At 41.9% G+C, this 14,341-nt stretch overlaps 2 protein-coding genes across 7 annotated transcripts; both read right to left on the bottom strand.

Annotated features, from left to right (window-relative positions):
• Window positions 1–89: 89 nt before the first annotated feature.
• On the bottom strand, window positions 90–13,501 carry Sur (Sulfonylurea receptor). Of its 6 annotated transcripts, XM_002132475.3 has the most exons (23): window positions 13,325–13,444; window positions 12,935–13,200; window positions 12,671–12,846; window positions 11,925–12,140; window positions 11,227–11,830; window positions 10,856–10,968; window positions 10,650–10,787; window positions 10,413–10,575; window positions 9,464–10,349; window positions 7,552–7,813; window positions 5,345–5,482; window positions 5,064–5,200; window positions 4,774–4,975; window positions 4,078–4,691; window positions 3,844–3,998; window positions 3,164–3,750; window positions 2,582–2,739; window positions 2,328–2,523; window positions 1,393–2,080; window positions 1,101–1,228; window positions 713–1,007; window positions 441–637; window positions 90–379 (listed from the first exon to the last, which is right to left on the bottom strand). In XM_002132475.3, coding segments are annotated over exons 1-23 (6,459 nt in total). In that variant the 5' UTR covers window positions 13,327–13,444; the 3' UTR covers window positions 90–241. The 6 variants fall into 6 exon arrangements, with proteins under 6 accessions (XP_002132511.3, XP_033235780.1, XP_033235781.1 ...); XM_033379889.1 differs by lacking the exon at window positions 5,345–5,482; XM_033379890.1 differs by lacking the exons at window positions 12,671–12,846; window positions 12,935–13,200 and having other exon boundaries at window positions 13,325–13,458.
• Window positions 5,528–7,153, bottom strand: Fum4 (Fumarase 4). The gene is made up of 2 exons (XM_015180222.2): window positions 6,908–7,153; window positions 5,528–6,853 (listed from the first exon to the last, which is right to left on the bottom strand). Exons 1-2 carry the CDS (start codon window positions 7,091–7,093, stop codon window positions 5,585–5,587), a joined length of 1,455 nt encoding a protein of 484 aa, XP_015035708.2. The 5' UTR covers window positions 7,094–7,153; the 3' UTR covers window positions 5,528–5,584.
• Window positions 13,502–14,341: the final 840 nt, after the last annotated feature.

The following is a 14,341-nucleotide window of genomic DNA, read 5'->3' as shown; positions in this document are numbered from 1 at the left end:
CTCAATTTTAACTATAATTGGCTTGGTATACATGTTTTTTAGGCTAGGCATTTTGGGTAACACACTAACATAAAATACAATACAATAGAAAACGAGCATAGACATATGCATAGACATTTATGCGATCTAATATATTACACATGAAAGCAAATTTACATACAGGTAAATGTACGAAACAGAAAAATAGTTTTCAACCAAATTTCCACACAGTTAAAGTATCTAATATGCGCACTCGCTTTAGTCATGGATGTTTCTGAAGTAGGCGTTGGAAAGCAGAGCCTGGAAGCTGTTGCAGCTTCCTTGGATTTCCATCCTCAATGATGCGACCATTTTCCATCACAATTAGGCGATCATAGTCCAGAATAGTTATCAGCCGGTGCTGTAAATACACACAAATGATCGATACAAGACCCGTATATTGGAATCACAGAAAAACTCACGGCAATGGTTATGATTGTGCGTCCCTGGAATGCTTTATCTGCGGCTCTCAGTAGGGCTGCCTCCGTGCTACTGTCCAGGGCACTTGTTGCTTCGTCCAGGACCAGGCAAACGGAGCCGCGTAGAATGGCCCGTGCAAGGCACAGCAGTTGCCGATGGCCGGCGCTCAAGTTAATGGCGCCGTCAGTAATTACTGTATCTGTAAAGCAATGAAAAGATACGTGAAGTATGCACCGAACGAAGTAAACAAGGGAAATACGAGCAGTCTTCGTACCCAAACCCAGCGGAAGATTCACTTTGACAAACTCTTTTAGCTGCGCCAACTCGAGGCAGTTCCACAGCTGTAAGTCCGAGTAATACCCATGTGGGTCAAGATTTTCGCGTATCGTCGTATTGAACAAATGCACGTCCTGTGGAATTATCGATAATCTCGTTCGCAGCTCCTCTGGTCGGATTTGCTTAATGTCCACCTCGTCAATAAGAATGTGGCCACTCGTCGTTTGCAATACACCGAATAGAGATAAGCCCAACGAGGACTTTCCGCTGCCAGTGCGGCCACAGATGCCAATCTGTAGACAGGGTCCAGAGTAAAAGAGAGTCAATAAGCTGGTGAACGCAAGAGTATTCTTAATTGAAACAGATTTAAAAGCTGTAACACTCACCCGCTGACCCGCTGGTATTTTCAATGTTAGGTCGCTGATAACATTCTGTGTTTGGCCTTCATACCGCAGGCTGACATTTTGGAAGCTGATGTCGCCTCTTTGCGGCCAAGAAATGGGAACGCTCTGGTCTACAAAAGCAAGCAATTAAAAATTATGTATAGGACTCTTTCTTATGCAAGCCAAATCATACAAAATAACTCGATTGGTCCCCGTTTTCGGATAGTTAATGCCTGAAGCCAATGACCAGAAGTCCTGCACACTGCACACTGCACACTGCACACTCTTAACTTACATCGTTTAAGCTGACAAGACTCACGCCTTCTAGCTGGCTCATTAGGCAGATCGACCTTCCCGCTGTGTGGCGGCAGTTTCTTATCTTTTTTAATCACCGACGTCTTTGTCGTCGCCTTCTGTAGCTTGTCAGCAGCTGTCGCCGTGTGGAAGTGGAAGTTTAAGTGATTGCCGTCGCCGGTTGCATTGCCTGCATTTAATTTATCAGCATTTTCCCCAGCTCCAGCTCCATCACCATCTCCGTCTCCATCTCCACCTTCACCTCCATCTTCATCAACATCAACGGCAGCTGTCGTTGCGCCTGGGTAAACTTTGTCACCGGCAGTCGACATCGACGTGGGCAAGGACGAGCTATCGACTTCATTGCTTATTTCTTCGTTCGCTTCCAAATCGGACTCCTGTCCCTTGGCATAGTGTGCAATGCGTTCCACCGAGCCCGCATACATCTCCATATCAGCCAAAAGTTTTACAACCCAATTAAGGTAAATCGGCACCAACAACGTGTAGTTTATGGCCAGCCCGACAAGCGATGGCGTTGGTCTCAGTTCCGAAGAGAGGTCTGGCATGCTTTTATTGTTGGCATAAGTTTCTGCTACGTCCCTGGCATATCTGTAGTTGCTGCAACTGATGCTTGCCGTTGCCAGTGACGTCACGATGGCCACAAAAACAATGCACCCACCTAAATAGTCCTGCAAGAATAAAATTATGTGAAGATAGAAGACAGAGAGAAAGCAAATAAACGAGAACATAAGTGGCTATGATAACTTTCTTGAAGGATGTATATTATAAAAACCAAAGTGTTATTTTCTGCAGGACATTGTGTCCGTTGCCATTGGATTAAATCCACACAAGCAAAGAGTACAAAACTCAATTCGAATACATATGGACCTGCGTCGAACTACGACGCTACGGGAAACACATATTTAAAGCAATTACCAATGATATGCCAAGCCATCGGTTACTCGTATTCAACAACGCAGATGCAATTGTGTTGGCCTCAAGACGTCTGAAGAGTATCTCGGTGAAACGTGCCTGCTGATTGTACGCCCGTATTGTGGTCACACCTTGTATTGTTTCCGATAAATGCGAGATAACCGGTGAGTTAGTCGAGTTCTCAATGCGTTGTAACTCCCTGGAGAGGACAAATGAAAAGGTATCATAAAATGGAGCGGATCGCTGCCATTACTTACCGCGCTGAACACCTGTAGAACTTCTGTATTATGTAGTAGGCTCCACAGATAGGAAGTGTGAAGGCCAGAAACCAGGGAGTAATGGTCAAATTTATCAGAACGGCGGAAATGCAGAGAAAACTAAATTGCAGCAACCTTTGACAAGTTGCGGCAATTTTCTGTGAATAAAATACGAATATAAATTTGAGCATTCAAGAAATTAATCTTAAACTTAATAAAATTATTCTCTGTTTACCAAATGTTTCCATTAATTATTCCGTCAATTTATAAAAATGATCAAACTGTAACTTCTGTCAAAACTATATACATAGATAGTGGGTTGAATAGTTTTTGTTCACACTGTTGACCTATATACAATGCGTATGTACATAAACAAACCCAAAGATAAACCAACGCGTGCCTATCACAGAGAAATCTTAGCCAAAGAAACAATATACGAGTATATCAGCGGGAGAAATGGGCCTATATTTTATACTTAAATAGAAAAACTATGCAGCCAATGGGAGAAATATGTGAAAGGCATAGGGCTAGCCACGAATGAAGAGCGGCGACGATGGGTGATAACAAAATAACAAATCGTACCTTATCAATGATCGCCATGTCGTTGCTGAAACGATTAACAATACGTCCGAGCGGTGTGACTTCGAAAAAATGCAACGTTTTATGCAAAATCGATTGCAGCAGCTTATCGTGCAAATTACGACGGGCATTACAGCCGGCCCATTGTCCGGCCGGTGTTGATATCATGGCCATTATAATGCAAACACACGAAATTGCGGCATACATGCAGAAATAGTACGTGACTTCGTGGCCCTCCTCTTTGCTCACGTCCTGTGCCTGGATGTGGACATCGCTCCAATGCCGCAGCCAAACGTCCGTGTAGACACGCAAACATTGCCAAATTAGTGCGGTGATAAAAAAGACTGTGATTATGGGCACGCCCGAGGCGCGTATATACATCAGATATATGTGATGCGATATTTTTCCATATTTGCGCTCAGCATCAATTGCAGACTCAGACATTGGTATCAATTCGTTCTCGGTACTTGGGGGTGCTTCTTCATTGCCCTCGCAATGCTCCAGTGCCCTCACCGACGACACATTTGATATTCCACAGTCGTTGTGGGGTTCGTTGATATGGTTGCCGTCTTTGTAGTCTAAATTTACACCTGAGTAAGGGTAAAATTTAATTTAAAACATTGAATCAAAGTTCGTTTCATATATGCATCTATCTAGTTATTTATCTATGTGGTATCGCCTACTTTTTGTGGTCGCATTCATCAATGGCAGCTGTTTATCCATTTGTCCCTCCGAATCATTCGCATCTGAGTTATATATGCAGGCAGGTGAGGAGGGTATGGATCCACGATCAGCGGCTTGAAGAGCAGAAGTAGCAGCAGTTTCTTCAGAGATGCTCCTGTAAATGCATGTAACCAACGAAAATAAGAGCAAGGCAAACATATTGCAATACACGATGCGGTCAGTATATTACTCACAGAATCGAGTTGGTGGCGCTCAGCGGCTGATGGTGGTGCTTGGGCTTATTAGAGCGCCGCATGGACATCCGCCGCAAAAACTGCTGAAAGCTGCCACGAACCTGATCCTCCGACGTTGCTTCTGTCTTCCTATCCCGTTCAATCCCCACCTCAGCGCATTGAGGCCTATCAACCGCCACTTCCATGGCCGGCGGGGAAGACGCATTCCGAGCCAGCAGCTGATGCTGCAAGTTTTTCGTCGGCTGCCATGACTTTATTCGTGGGTCTTGCAACAACGGCGGCATATCCATCTCGATCCCGTCTGCATTGCTCTCCGCATAGCTACTACCGCTGGAAGTTAACCCGCTGCGATGAATTGGATTTCCGCTATTAGAACTTGAAGCTGAGGTAGCCGTTAGCGTGCTAAGGCCGCTCAATCTATGCCAAGAGTTGGTAGTCCTACTGCCTCGACGATGAATCATTTGCCGGCGACGTGGACGCATAATGACATCATCTGCCTGGCACTCATCGATTGGTAGGGGCACATCATAGATGAGATGCCGTGAGCCATAGACGCTAGATCGCTTTCGCTGCAAATTGAAGCTGCAGCAGTTTCCATTGGAAAGAAGATACGGCTAACAAGATAGAAACATAAAAACATAAATTGAAATGCTCAAAAACCAATCCAGATATAACATTAACTTACTATGCACTTACCGCCGATATCTCATTGTCTTCTTCATCCTCCTCAATGTCGTTGTCGTGCATATGGGTCACTGATAAAGAAACGCTGTCGTCGTGTCCATCCGTATTGCCTCCACCATTTTCATCTATGGTCACTGAAATCGAGCGCTGAAGTCCTAGCTTGCTAACATTCTTCAGCAACTTCCAGCGCTCAGATGCCGTTCGTTCAACATGGCTGTAAGAACACAATATTTATATGAAGCATGTATGTATGAAGCGTATTAAACTGGACTATAATTAATATATGATGATAACATACTCACTTTTGTGCATCATTCTGTTTCTTTGCATTTGATGTTGCTATTATAGAATTCCATTTGGCGGGTATCTGCGGGTGCTTCGATTCTATGTCCCCATAACTGCCGCAAGCTTGGAGGCGACCATTTTTCATGACGATTACCTGTCAGTTAATGTAATACAAATAATAACTAGCTTAACTTCCATCTTCTGTCTAAGCTAAACTCTAAATGTGTAGCCGTAAACAAGAAAATAGTCTCGGCTACGGGTACTTTAGAGCCTCTTCGTGGAAATGGCACAAACGTACGTAATCCGCCTCCTTTATGAGATTTAATTGTTGTGTCACAAGTATAAAGGTGCGATTTGACTTCAGCAGCATCTGGCTCACGCAACGCTGAAAGATTTGGGACCCGACCTCATTATCCAGCGAGGACAGTGGATCATCCTGTTCCGAGAATACAAAATAAGCTCATATTGAAAATTATATTCGTTATATTTGTACAGACATAATTATAATGACGACTTTATTTCAAATTTGTAAGAACAGCTAATTGGGACCCAACATCTTGTCAGGTCGCACCCACTCGTCAAAGTCATCCGCTGAAATGCCTGCATTAATGGCTTCCTCCCTTAGGGTGGTACCACTTTGATGTGCTGCTTTGGCTATTGCAGCTGACCGCTCATACCCCACATGAGGGCTTAGGGCAGTAACCAGCATCAGGGACTGACTCATGATAGTATTTATCTTGTCTGTGTTTGGTTCGATGTTGCTGAGGCAGTTTTTGCAAAAAGACTTAATTCCGTCTCCCAAAAGTGTTATCGAGCGAAGCACATTTGAGGCAATCATCGGCATGAAGTCATTGAGTTGAAAGTGCCCATTGCAACCGCCTAATGTAACCGCTACTTGGTTGCCCATGACCTGGGCACAGATCATGGTAAGAGCTTCGCACTGTGTCGGATTCACTTTGCCTGGCATAATCGAGCTTCCCGGCTCATTTTCGGGGAGTTTCAGCTCAGACAAACCGCATCGCGGACCCGATCCCAGGAAACGAATATCGTTCGCCATCTTCATTGTGCTGGCTGCTAGAGTGTTCAGCTCGCCGTGCACTTCCACCAGGGCATCACACGAGGAGATAGACTCAAACATGTTGGGCGAATTAACGAAGGGAAGACTTGTTAGGTCGGCTACACGTTTCACACACTCAGCGGCAAACCCCTTTTTAGTGTTTAGCCCTGTTCCGACTGTGGTGCCGCCAAGAGGGAGTTGGTATAGCCGGGTCAGAGCTGTGTCTAGTCGTTCCCGGCAGTTGGCCTGTTGTTGCTTATAGCCGCTGAATTCTTGGCCGAGCGTCAGCGGAACAGCGTCCATCAGGTGGGTTCGTCCAATTTTGATAATGTCCTTCCACTGATTTACCTTGTTATTCAATACCTCAATAATCAGCGTCAACGCCGGATACAGTTTATCGCGCAACTGCATAGCGACTGCAATGTTGATGGCCGCGGAGAAGCTGTCATTGGAGCTTTGTGATAGGTTCACATGCTGATCGGGATCCACAGGCGTCTTTGTGCCTTTCTGGCCGCCGAGTATCTCGATTGCACGGTTACAAATAACCTCATTTACATTCATATTTGTGTGTCTGCCGGATCCGGCTTGCCAGATAACTAGTGGAAAATGGTCCTCGTCGTAAAGCTTGCCAGATATGATATCGTCGCAAGCCTTAGAGATAGCATCGCACAACCGCTCCTCTAGGCCAGACATTTTGTTGGTCTCAGCAACGGCTTTTTTCACAATGGCCAATGCTATAATAATGGGTCGCTGTAGGGTAAATCTATTAACTGTAAATACTTCACAAAAATTCATTTGCCATACGGGCATGCGTTCATTCACTCCACCAATCGGAAACTTCAGTAAGGACCGCATTGTTTGCGGGCCATACAAACGATCGAGGGGCACGTGAATTGCCCCCATTGAATCATATTCAACGCGGGTATCAGGCACTATGAGCCGCGCCAGCTTGTACATCAAACTAAAAATCTCTTTCTGATCAAACGACATTTTGGAAGAAACAAAAAATATAACGATGAATAATTGATGGGATACTACCGGCGGTACTAAACTAGGGACACGCCAGGGAATGGTTACTCGATTCGTTAAAAACAGGAAAGAAATTCCAGTCTCTAGATCGATAATTTCTATTGTAGCCACCATAATATATATAATAATATATGGTCACGAATAAATACTCCTCGTGCAGAAGGTAGGTGGAACAAGTCCGAAGTTGTTCCTTCTCTGCGTTGCAGGCCATCAGTCTTCTTTTCTCAAATTTCCACCCAATCCAATTTACAAGTTTCCCTTTTCTTTTCACGTATTCTCTATAACAGACAGTGGCACTAAACTTGTTTACCATGAAACAAAGTACCAAAAGGTTGGGGCCCTTCCTCACCTTTGGTTGTCTTTTATCTTATGAAGGATTTACGGTTTCACTCTTGATAGTTTACCTTGAACTAACTTACCATTATGACCACATTAGCCGATGAATAGATCGCACGCGCAATAGCAATTCGCTGTATCTGTCCGCCTGATATATTGATGCCGCGCTCTCCGATAATGGTGAAATCGCCTTTTGGCATTATTTCAATGTCAGGCTTAAGGGCACATGCTTCTATCACGAAATCGTAACGGCTGGGTCGAAAGGATTCGCCGAAAAGAATGTTTTCCCGGATGGTGTCATTGAGCAGCCACGGTTGTTGAGACACATAAGAAATCGTACATGTTCTGGAGGAAAAAGAGGTCGATAAGATAACCTTTCCATGTGTATGGACAATTGAAAAAAGGTACCTCTTACATGCACAATCTTTAAGTAGGGCCTTTAAGTAAGATCCTAATGGTATTGATTATTTTTAAAAAGATATTACATATACCTGGTCGAAATTAATATACCCCGTTATGCTTACCAATTTTGACTTAACTTAACTTGGTTAAGTGATTGGACCAATACTAATTTCGACCAATTTTCCATGCATCGTAAGCTGTGATTATATGCAGGACGGTCAGTAAACGTAAAAAAAGGTCAGGTCTTTGGGCTCATGGATTTGAAAAATGTTTAAAATTGTGGGGTTCATAGCACGAATTCCTTTAGCGAGGCCATTGTGTCCTTGTATGCAGGCATTTTGTTTGGCATACTCCTATTCTGCATAAGCGCATAGGAGACAACACCAGAAAGGCATAATTTCAGGAGACTGTTTTGAACAGGAATCAAACAATGGACCTCTATCGCACTGGTATCGCCTCCGCTGTTCCTTGTTGAAGCTTAAGCCCGTAAATTGGCAACAAAATATGTGTACTGGAATGCACACACACAAAAAGTCTCAAATTCGTGTGGGCTTGAACGTACATAAATAAGTAAAATATATCTGCAAAAGGAAAAAATTGAAAGTGGAGAGTGGAACGGTGAAGACACCAATGCAGAACAAAACGGTTTCAAACTAGCACAGACATTTATTATAGTAATTGAAATTATTGCAAGCCAGGAAAACTAGGAAGCAAAAAACTAGAGGCCAGAAGATCGAATCGGTTGAGGCTGTGAAGGCAAGTGCACACCCGTTGGCGGGTTGCGCCCACGATTTTAACTTGTTAAATGCATTTTTATGTGCTTGCAATCGACCCTCCCGCCACTCCGGGGACACTGCTTGATTCAGGAATGGCGCAGAGTGGGCGCAGGGCGATGCCATTTTTATTTTATGCGCAATAAAATTAACAACGTACACAGTCATTTTGTGATAAATTACTGAATCACGTGGTGTGCATTGAAACGACTGATAAAGTAAGTTGAACGACTGCTGTGACTTCTTTCGCTACATCAACTAAAACTACCCTGTGGCTATGGTCAAGGATTCTTCATTACCTATGAGGAGCTCATTTAAAATGCTCAACTGGAGGCTCAGGTTAATTTATTTCTTAGCTTCTTTAACACTGCAAAACTAAACATTCTCCATGATAATCTGAGCGTGCCACAAAAACTTCCTTCGGTAGTTCAAGGTGTACAAAAAGCTGTGTGTATCGGAGTAAACTGCCTACGCAAACAGGTGCAAATTATGCAATTAAATGTGATAAATGAGCAAACAAACTTATCCACCAAACGCTATCGCAAAGGTATTGCTGTTGGCAGAACTGAAAATAAGCACATAAATAGCTGAACAAATTTGCATGAAAGGACATTCTGTTGGTGAACCGTGTAAGCAGACAAGGAAACGTGCTTAATCTTAAAAATAAGAACATCGTGAATGGCATCGTCAGAAGCAGCCTAGTTTTGACTAGAACAAAGTGTTCAGGTGGGAAAATAAGCTTGCCAAGAGGGATGCGACTCTGTTAAAAACCATCTTTAAACTATGAATTAGTTTAAACCAGCTGCAATGGTCTACTTACTTGTGCCAAAACATATTTCCTGCTAACAGTGGCATCTCCATGAGCAAGGCCGACAAGAGGGATGTCTTTCCGCTGCCATTTTTTCCGACAATAATCGTCAATTTTCCCTTCGGTATGACTATCCCTTGAATGTGCAATTGCACCATTGGAATGTGACTGTCTGGATGCCATGTGAAGAGACCGTCATTGATCGCCACCGCAATGTCATCGGGCATTTTTAGCAGGAGAGAATCACGTCTCCAGCTATCCGTGTTCCTAGCCCGCATCAGTGAGAATTCCTGATGTTTCTCCACTACGGTTCCTTGCAGCCTCGGTGGCCTAATGGCTACGTACGGTGTGTTGCGAAGCAGTTCACGGCGCTGCTGTACGAGCCTCTGATGGCCCACCTCTTGAAAAAACAAAGGAGAGGTGGCTGCTGCCTGTTGATCATGTTGCCTGGTTGTCTGCACAGAATTGTCCTCTGATTCTGACGTCGATATCGGCCGTTCCAACGTTGCTGTTCGTTGTGCAATGTGCTTTTCATTCAGCATGCTTTCTGCCTGTGCTGTGCGCATTGTCATGTTGGACTTCTCCTGCGTTTCATACATATCCAATGAGGCATCACTCTTGCTTAATATCCTGGCCATATTTCGAATGCCCTCAAACTGCTTTTGGATCTCGCTTGCCTCAAAAAATCGCTGCAGGCGACGCGTTGAAACCCTTGCTGCTATAATAATTGGGACTGTAATCGGAAATATCAACAGAGGGACTGTTAGCTGCTGGAAAAGGGCCAGTGCAGAGAACAGTCGACTAGCGTTTAAATTAAGGTCCGCCTCCCTAGGTAGCCACACGTAAACACCGAGAGTCACAAAAGTGATCAACACCGTCGAAATATGTGTAAGAATAGCTGTTAAAAAAAGAACAATTAGTTTGGAAAGTCTATCCAAGTATATCGCAATTGCACTCTTACTCATTAACGTCCAAAATAGGGCATCCTTGTTGAGATATGTGAGCTCCTTTTTGCGTGACACCTGAATCTTTTTAAAGAAAACCTCGTCCCAGGCATTTAGCTTTATAATTTTGATACCAATCAATGTTTCGTGTATTTTCTTCAATCGCTCATCAGTATATTTCTGCGTGGATTTATCGAAAAGAAAACTTTAAATATGGAAACAATATACTAGTAAAGCTACGCATATGTACTTACCGCAATAACTTCGCTGTTTTTAGACATGGCATTTCCAATCAGAAATTGCAGTGGTGTCATGATTAGTATGCACACAATGGCTCCAACGACAGCACTTATCCCCAACTTGAGATACAGCAAGTAAATGACCACCAATATCTAAAAGGATAAGGTTGTTACTGTAATTCCACAATTTTAATTTTAAGGAGCCAACTCTCTGTACATACCTTAAATGGTATAGCCCATGCATAGTGGGCGATCCAGAAAAATTGCATTATGTTTAGTGTATCTTCCGTCATATGATTGGTAATGCTGCCAATGTCATTAGAGGGATTTAAATCTGTCAAATAAGAAATAATGGATATTTTGATCTATGTATACTAGCAGAAAGCCAACCGCAACCCCAAAACTATTTTATATAATAGAGAGATACTTCTGGAAATGTTAATTTTATTTATTCTTTTACCCCAAAGCTATAAAATAAGCTGAACCACTCAAATGTATATACATATCAACTATTTAGCCATAAAATCAAGAGCTTCAAAGTTTAAAAAAGTTTACTCTGATAAAAACGGAACCGAGATAGAATTTCACTCACCGCTCATATATCCCGCATGTCCTTCAGGGGGTTCCTCTTTAGAGGTAGAATCCGTGTTCATCTTATCTTTGGCGTTGTTTTTTTTCGTTTTTACCGGAGTAGAAGTCGAGGATAATGGAGTTTGGCGTATGCTGTTATTAGCCGAACAGCCGCTGGTCGCATTTAATAGCAGGGTCTTTCGATAAATTAGACCCTGTAGGGATGTTTTTATCCAGATACCCGTCATATTAAGAATGTGCGTAGAAGCCTGGGACAAGGCTCCCTGAGTAATTGCAGCTAGTAGAACAATCCAAGCAATGCTCCAGCCGTTTGTTAGCAGTTCCGACCAGGTGGCATAGTAAACTCTTACTTGGCCAATATGAATATCGCTCACATTGAAGGCCAACATTAGTGGTTGACCCTCGTCTTTCGCATTCCATTGTTTTGATGGATTGGTCGCTGTAGCATAAAGCTCTTCTATATACTGTACTATTTGCTGTATTGCAAGTGGGCCGATCAACGCGAATAGGTCTCCCGCCAGCTTTAAAATGCCGCCCAAAGCAAACATCCGCCAACTGTTCTTTATATAGCAATACCATAAAGATGGGGAGGAACTTGACTTTTTCTGTTATACGTTTGGAAGGAAGAGAAACCCATGAAAGTATTCAAATAGTACCAAATGTACTATGGGTAGTACATGTTCAAGGCGTGCTACTTACCACCTCATCTGTGTAAACATACAAAAAGTGATCGTAATGCGATCTAGCGCTATCCTCTAGTTTCATTGCACCCAAGTCCTCAAGTTCTAGTGGTTCCGTATAGCCCAACCTTAGCAAAGGAGTCAACCACCAGAAGCAAGATTTTGAATAAAATGTTGCAAGTGAATGCTTATAGCCTATTTTTCCATAGTCATCCACGTAGTTGTCACGAAAGTGCTGCAAAATCCATTGAATACGAATTTCGACAGTAGGTTAGAGTATTCATATTTTTGAAATAGGTTTAGAAAGTACTTCTACATAGGTGATCAAAGATAACCAAAGACTCCAGTGCTAATCTTTGTCCCGTTTCCACTAGCTACTATGTCCTCTGTAAATTCAGTTTTCCCTGCGACTTTTCCTTTGGCCAGAAACACATACTCGTATGTATGTAGCTTTTTAACATGCTAAAATCTATGGCTGTGCAAGGCCACTTGTACAAATGTATGAATAAACAATTTACCAAGCATAGAAGTCCGTAAGCTTAAAATCTGCGATTAGCCTATTTAAAAACGTAAGCTTGCAAACCACATTACTATGTTTGTTCCACCTCTGTTATGTGCCATTGTTTAGCGAGTTACTTGTTGAATAAAATAAATATTTTAATAAAACGGTGGACATGCTAACGTCAAGTTTTCTCTAGTTTTTAGCGGCCGTATTTCAGATAGTTAACTTAAATATGCTCTACTGCAGCTTAGTTTAATCTATACCTCATTATATATAGTGTAACCATCCAACGAAGCCAATACCAGCAGACATAAAACAGACATACCCACAAGGCACGTCTGAAGCTCTAGTACTTCCTCGTAGTAAGCAACCTCTGTCAATTCGTTGGAACGCAGAGCGAGAGTCAATACCTCCACGGCCATGCTCGCGTACAAAAACACTAAGGGATGAAAATATGCTCGATTATTTAATGCGAGAATTTTATATCATGTACCTTGCACAACCCAAAGGCATTCAAAGGCACTCACCTGTCTTCTTCTTGCGCTCTATAACACGATGATAACACATTAGCAAAATTGTCAATATCGTGGAAGCAAGCGCATTCCACGCTTCTCCCGCTCCTATTATAACCAGAAAATTTGTGTCTCTATTCCATAAGTCAAATAGACGACTGAGCTGCCGTGCACTGCGTTGGGGCAGTAAGCTCCTGGCTAGATCCAGGCTACTTCCAGCCAACATGAGCAGTGACACAGCTGCACGTAAATTGTGAAACTTTAGTAATGTTTTATGACACCTGCATTGAAAAGGCGGCACATGATGAAGTTTCGTGATCTTTGCGTAAAGTATTAGTTGTTCTTAGTTAGTATTACTAAATATTAAAGTTGTCCTAATGATACCCTATTTCATTTCATAAGTACATAAGAATTCCGGTGCATTCACACAGACACAAATAGAAAAGTGAAGTGGAGATGCAATTGAGATATTTCTTTCAAAAAACTATGCCACGCGACGAGTTTAAAGGTACTGCACCCTCCATGATTTCGATTTCATGGAGTACATACTTGATATCATATGCTCTTTAGTTCCGGATATCAATTATTGACGTTTAAGTGGATTTTGAAATACATAGACAATTGAAAAAAAAACCAAATACAACAGAATCGAACTACATAAATATGTACTTCATAGAAAGTCGTATAAGAAATATTAAGCAATTATAATAATTTACCAGTAATATTAATTAAGATATTAAGTATAATGGGAGTTTATAAAATCATAAATTAACCTAACAATTTTCTATACTAACAACCTCTTCTTCGTTTTTTGTATGTCTATTCACATATTGAAAACCATCCAGATTGAAACATCATTTGATTGCAAGAAAAAACAGAGTTATATTTAGTTATGAACGTTTAATCATAATAATAGTAGTCTAGTTTATCATTCCATGGCTTTTTAGTTGATTAGCACATAAGCTAAATCTAAGAAATTTGTCTTTAACTTATCAATACTCACGTTTCATACTTATTCCAAAGGAAAAAACAGGCAAAAAGCAATATCAATATGCTTAGACAAGTAAAAAGAAGCTTCACGCGGTCAATGCCACAAACATTTGTATTTAAATTTTCATAAATGGAGCGAACTCGGCCATTTAAATGATTGCAGTGGATAATATTAAACAACTGCGTCATATCGACCAAAATATCCAAATTATTTACAGTATTTGTAATCCTTTCAGAACTTTATATAGTAAGTAAATCGTATTAGATATCGTAGACCCGTAGAGATATCTTTTTAAGAATATCACTAGAACTGTTTCATTTTAAAACATTATCGTACAAATGCGCACATTCGACGCTTTTATATTTATCCATAAATAAATTCGATTCCCTTCGTATTCACTTTAAAATGGTCTGTACAAGGTAAAGACCAGG

This window comes from Drosophila pseudoobscura, chromosome 4 (assembly GCF_009870125.1).
Source record: "Drosophila pseudoobscura strain MV-25-SWS-2005 chromosome 4, UCI_Dpse_MV25, whole genome shotgun sequence".
In the NCBI taxonomy this organism is placed as follows: Eukaryota; Metazoa; Arthropoda; class Insecta; order Diptera; family Drosophilidae; genus Drosophila; species Drosophila pseudoobscura.
Note: the sequence above shows the minus strand (reverse complement) of the source record. Positions and strands in the feature narration are given on the sequence as shown.

Excerpts from the sequence above, each read along its gene's own strand:
- Fum4 (XM_015180222.2), bottom strand. The coding sequence starts at position 7,093 with ATGTCGTTTGATCAGAAAGAGATTTTTAGTTTGATGTACAAGCTGGCG. Across the intron at positions 6,854-6,907 it reads GAGTGAATGAACGCATGCCC|CGACCCATTATTATAGCATT; the intron begins GTATGGCAAATG and ends TTTACCCTACAG.
- Sur (XM_002132475.3), bottom strand. Across the intron at positions 7,814-9,463 it reads GGAAATATGTTTTGGCACAA|AACATGTACGATTTCTTATG; the intron begins GTAAGTAGACCA and ends TTTTTCCTCCAG. Across the intron at positions 380-440 it reads GCACAATCATAACCATTGCC|CACCGGCTGATAACTATTCT; the intron begins GTGAGTTTTTCT and ends GTGTATTTACAG.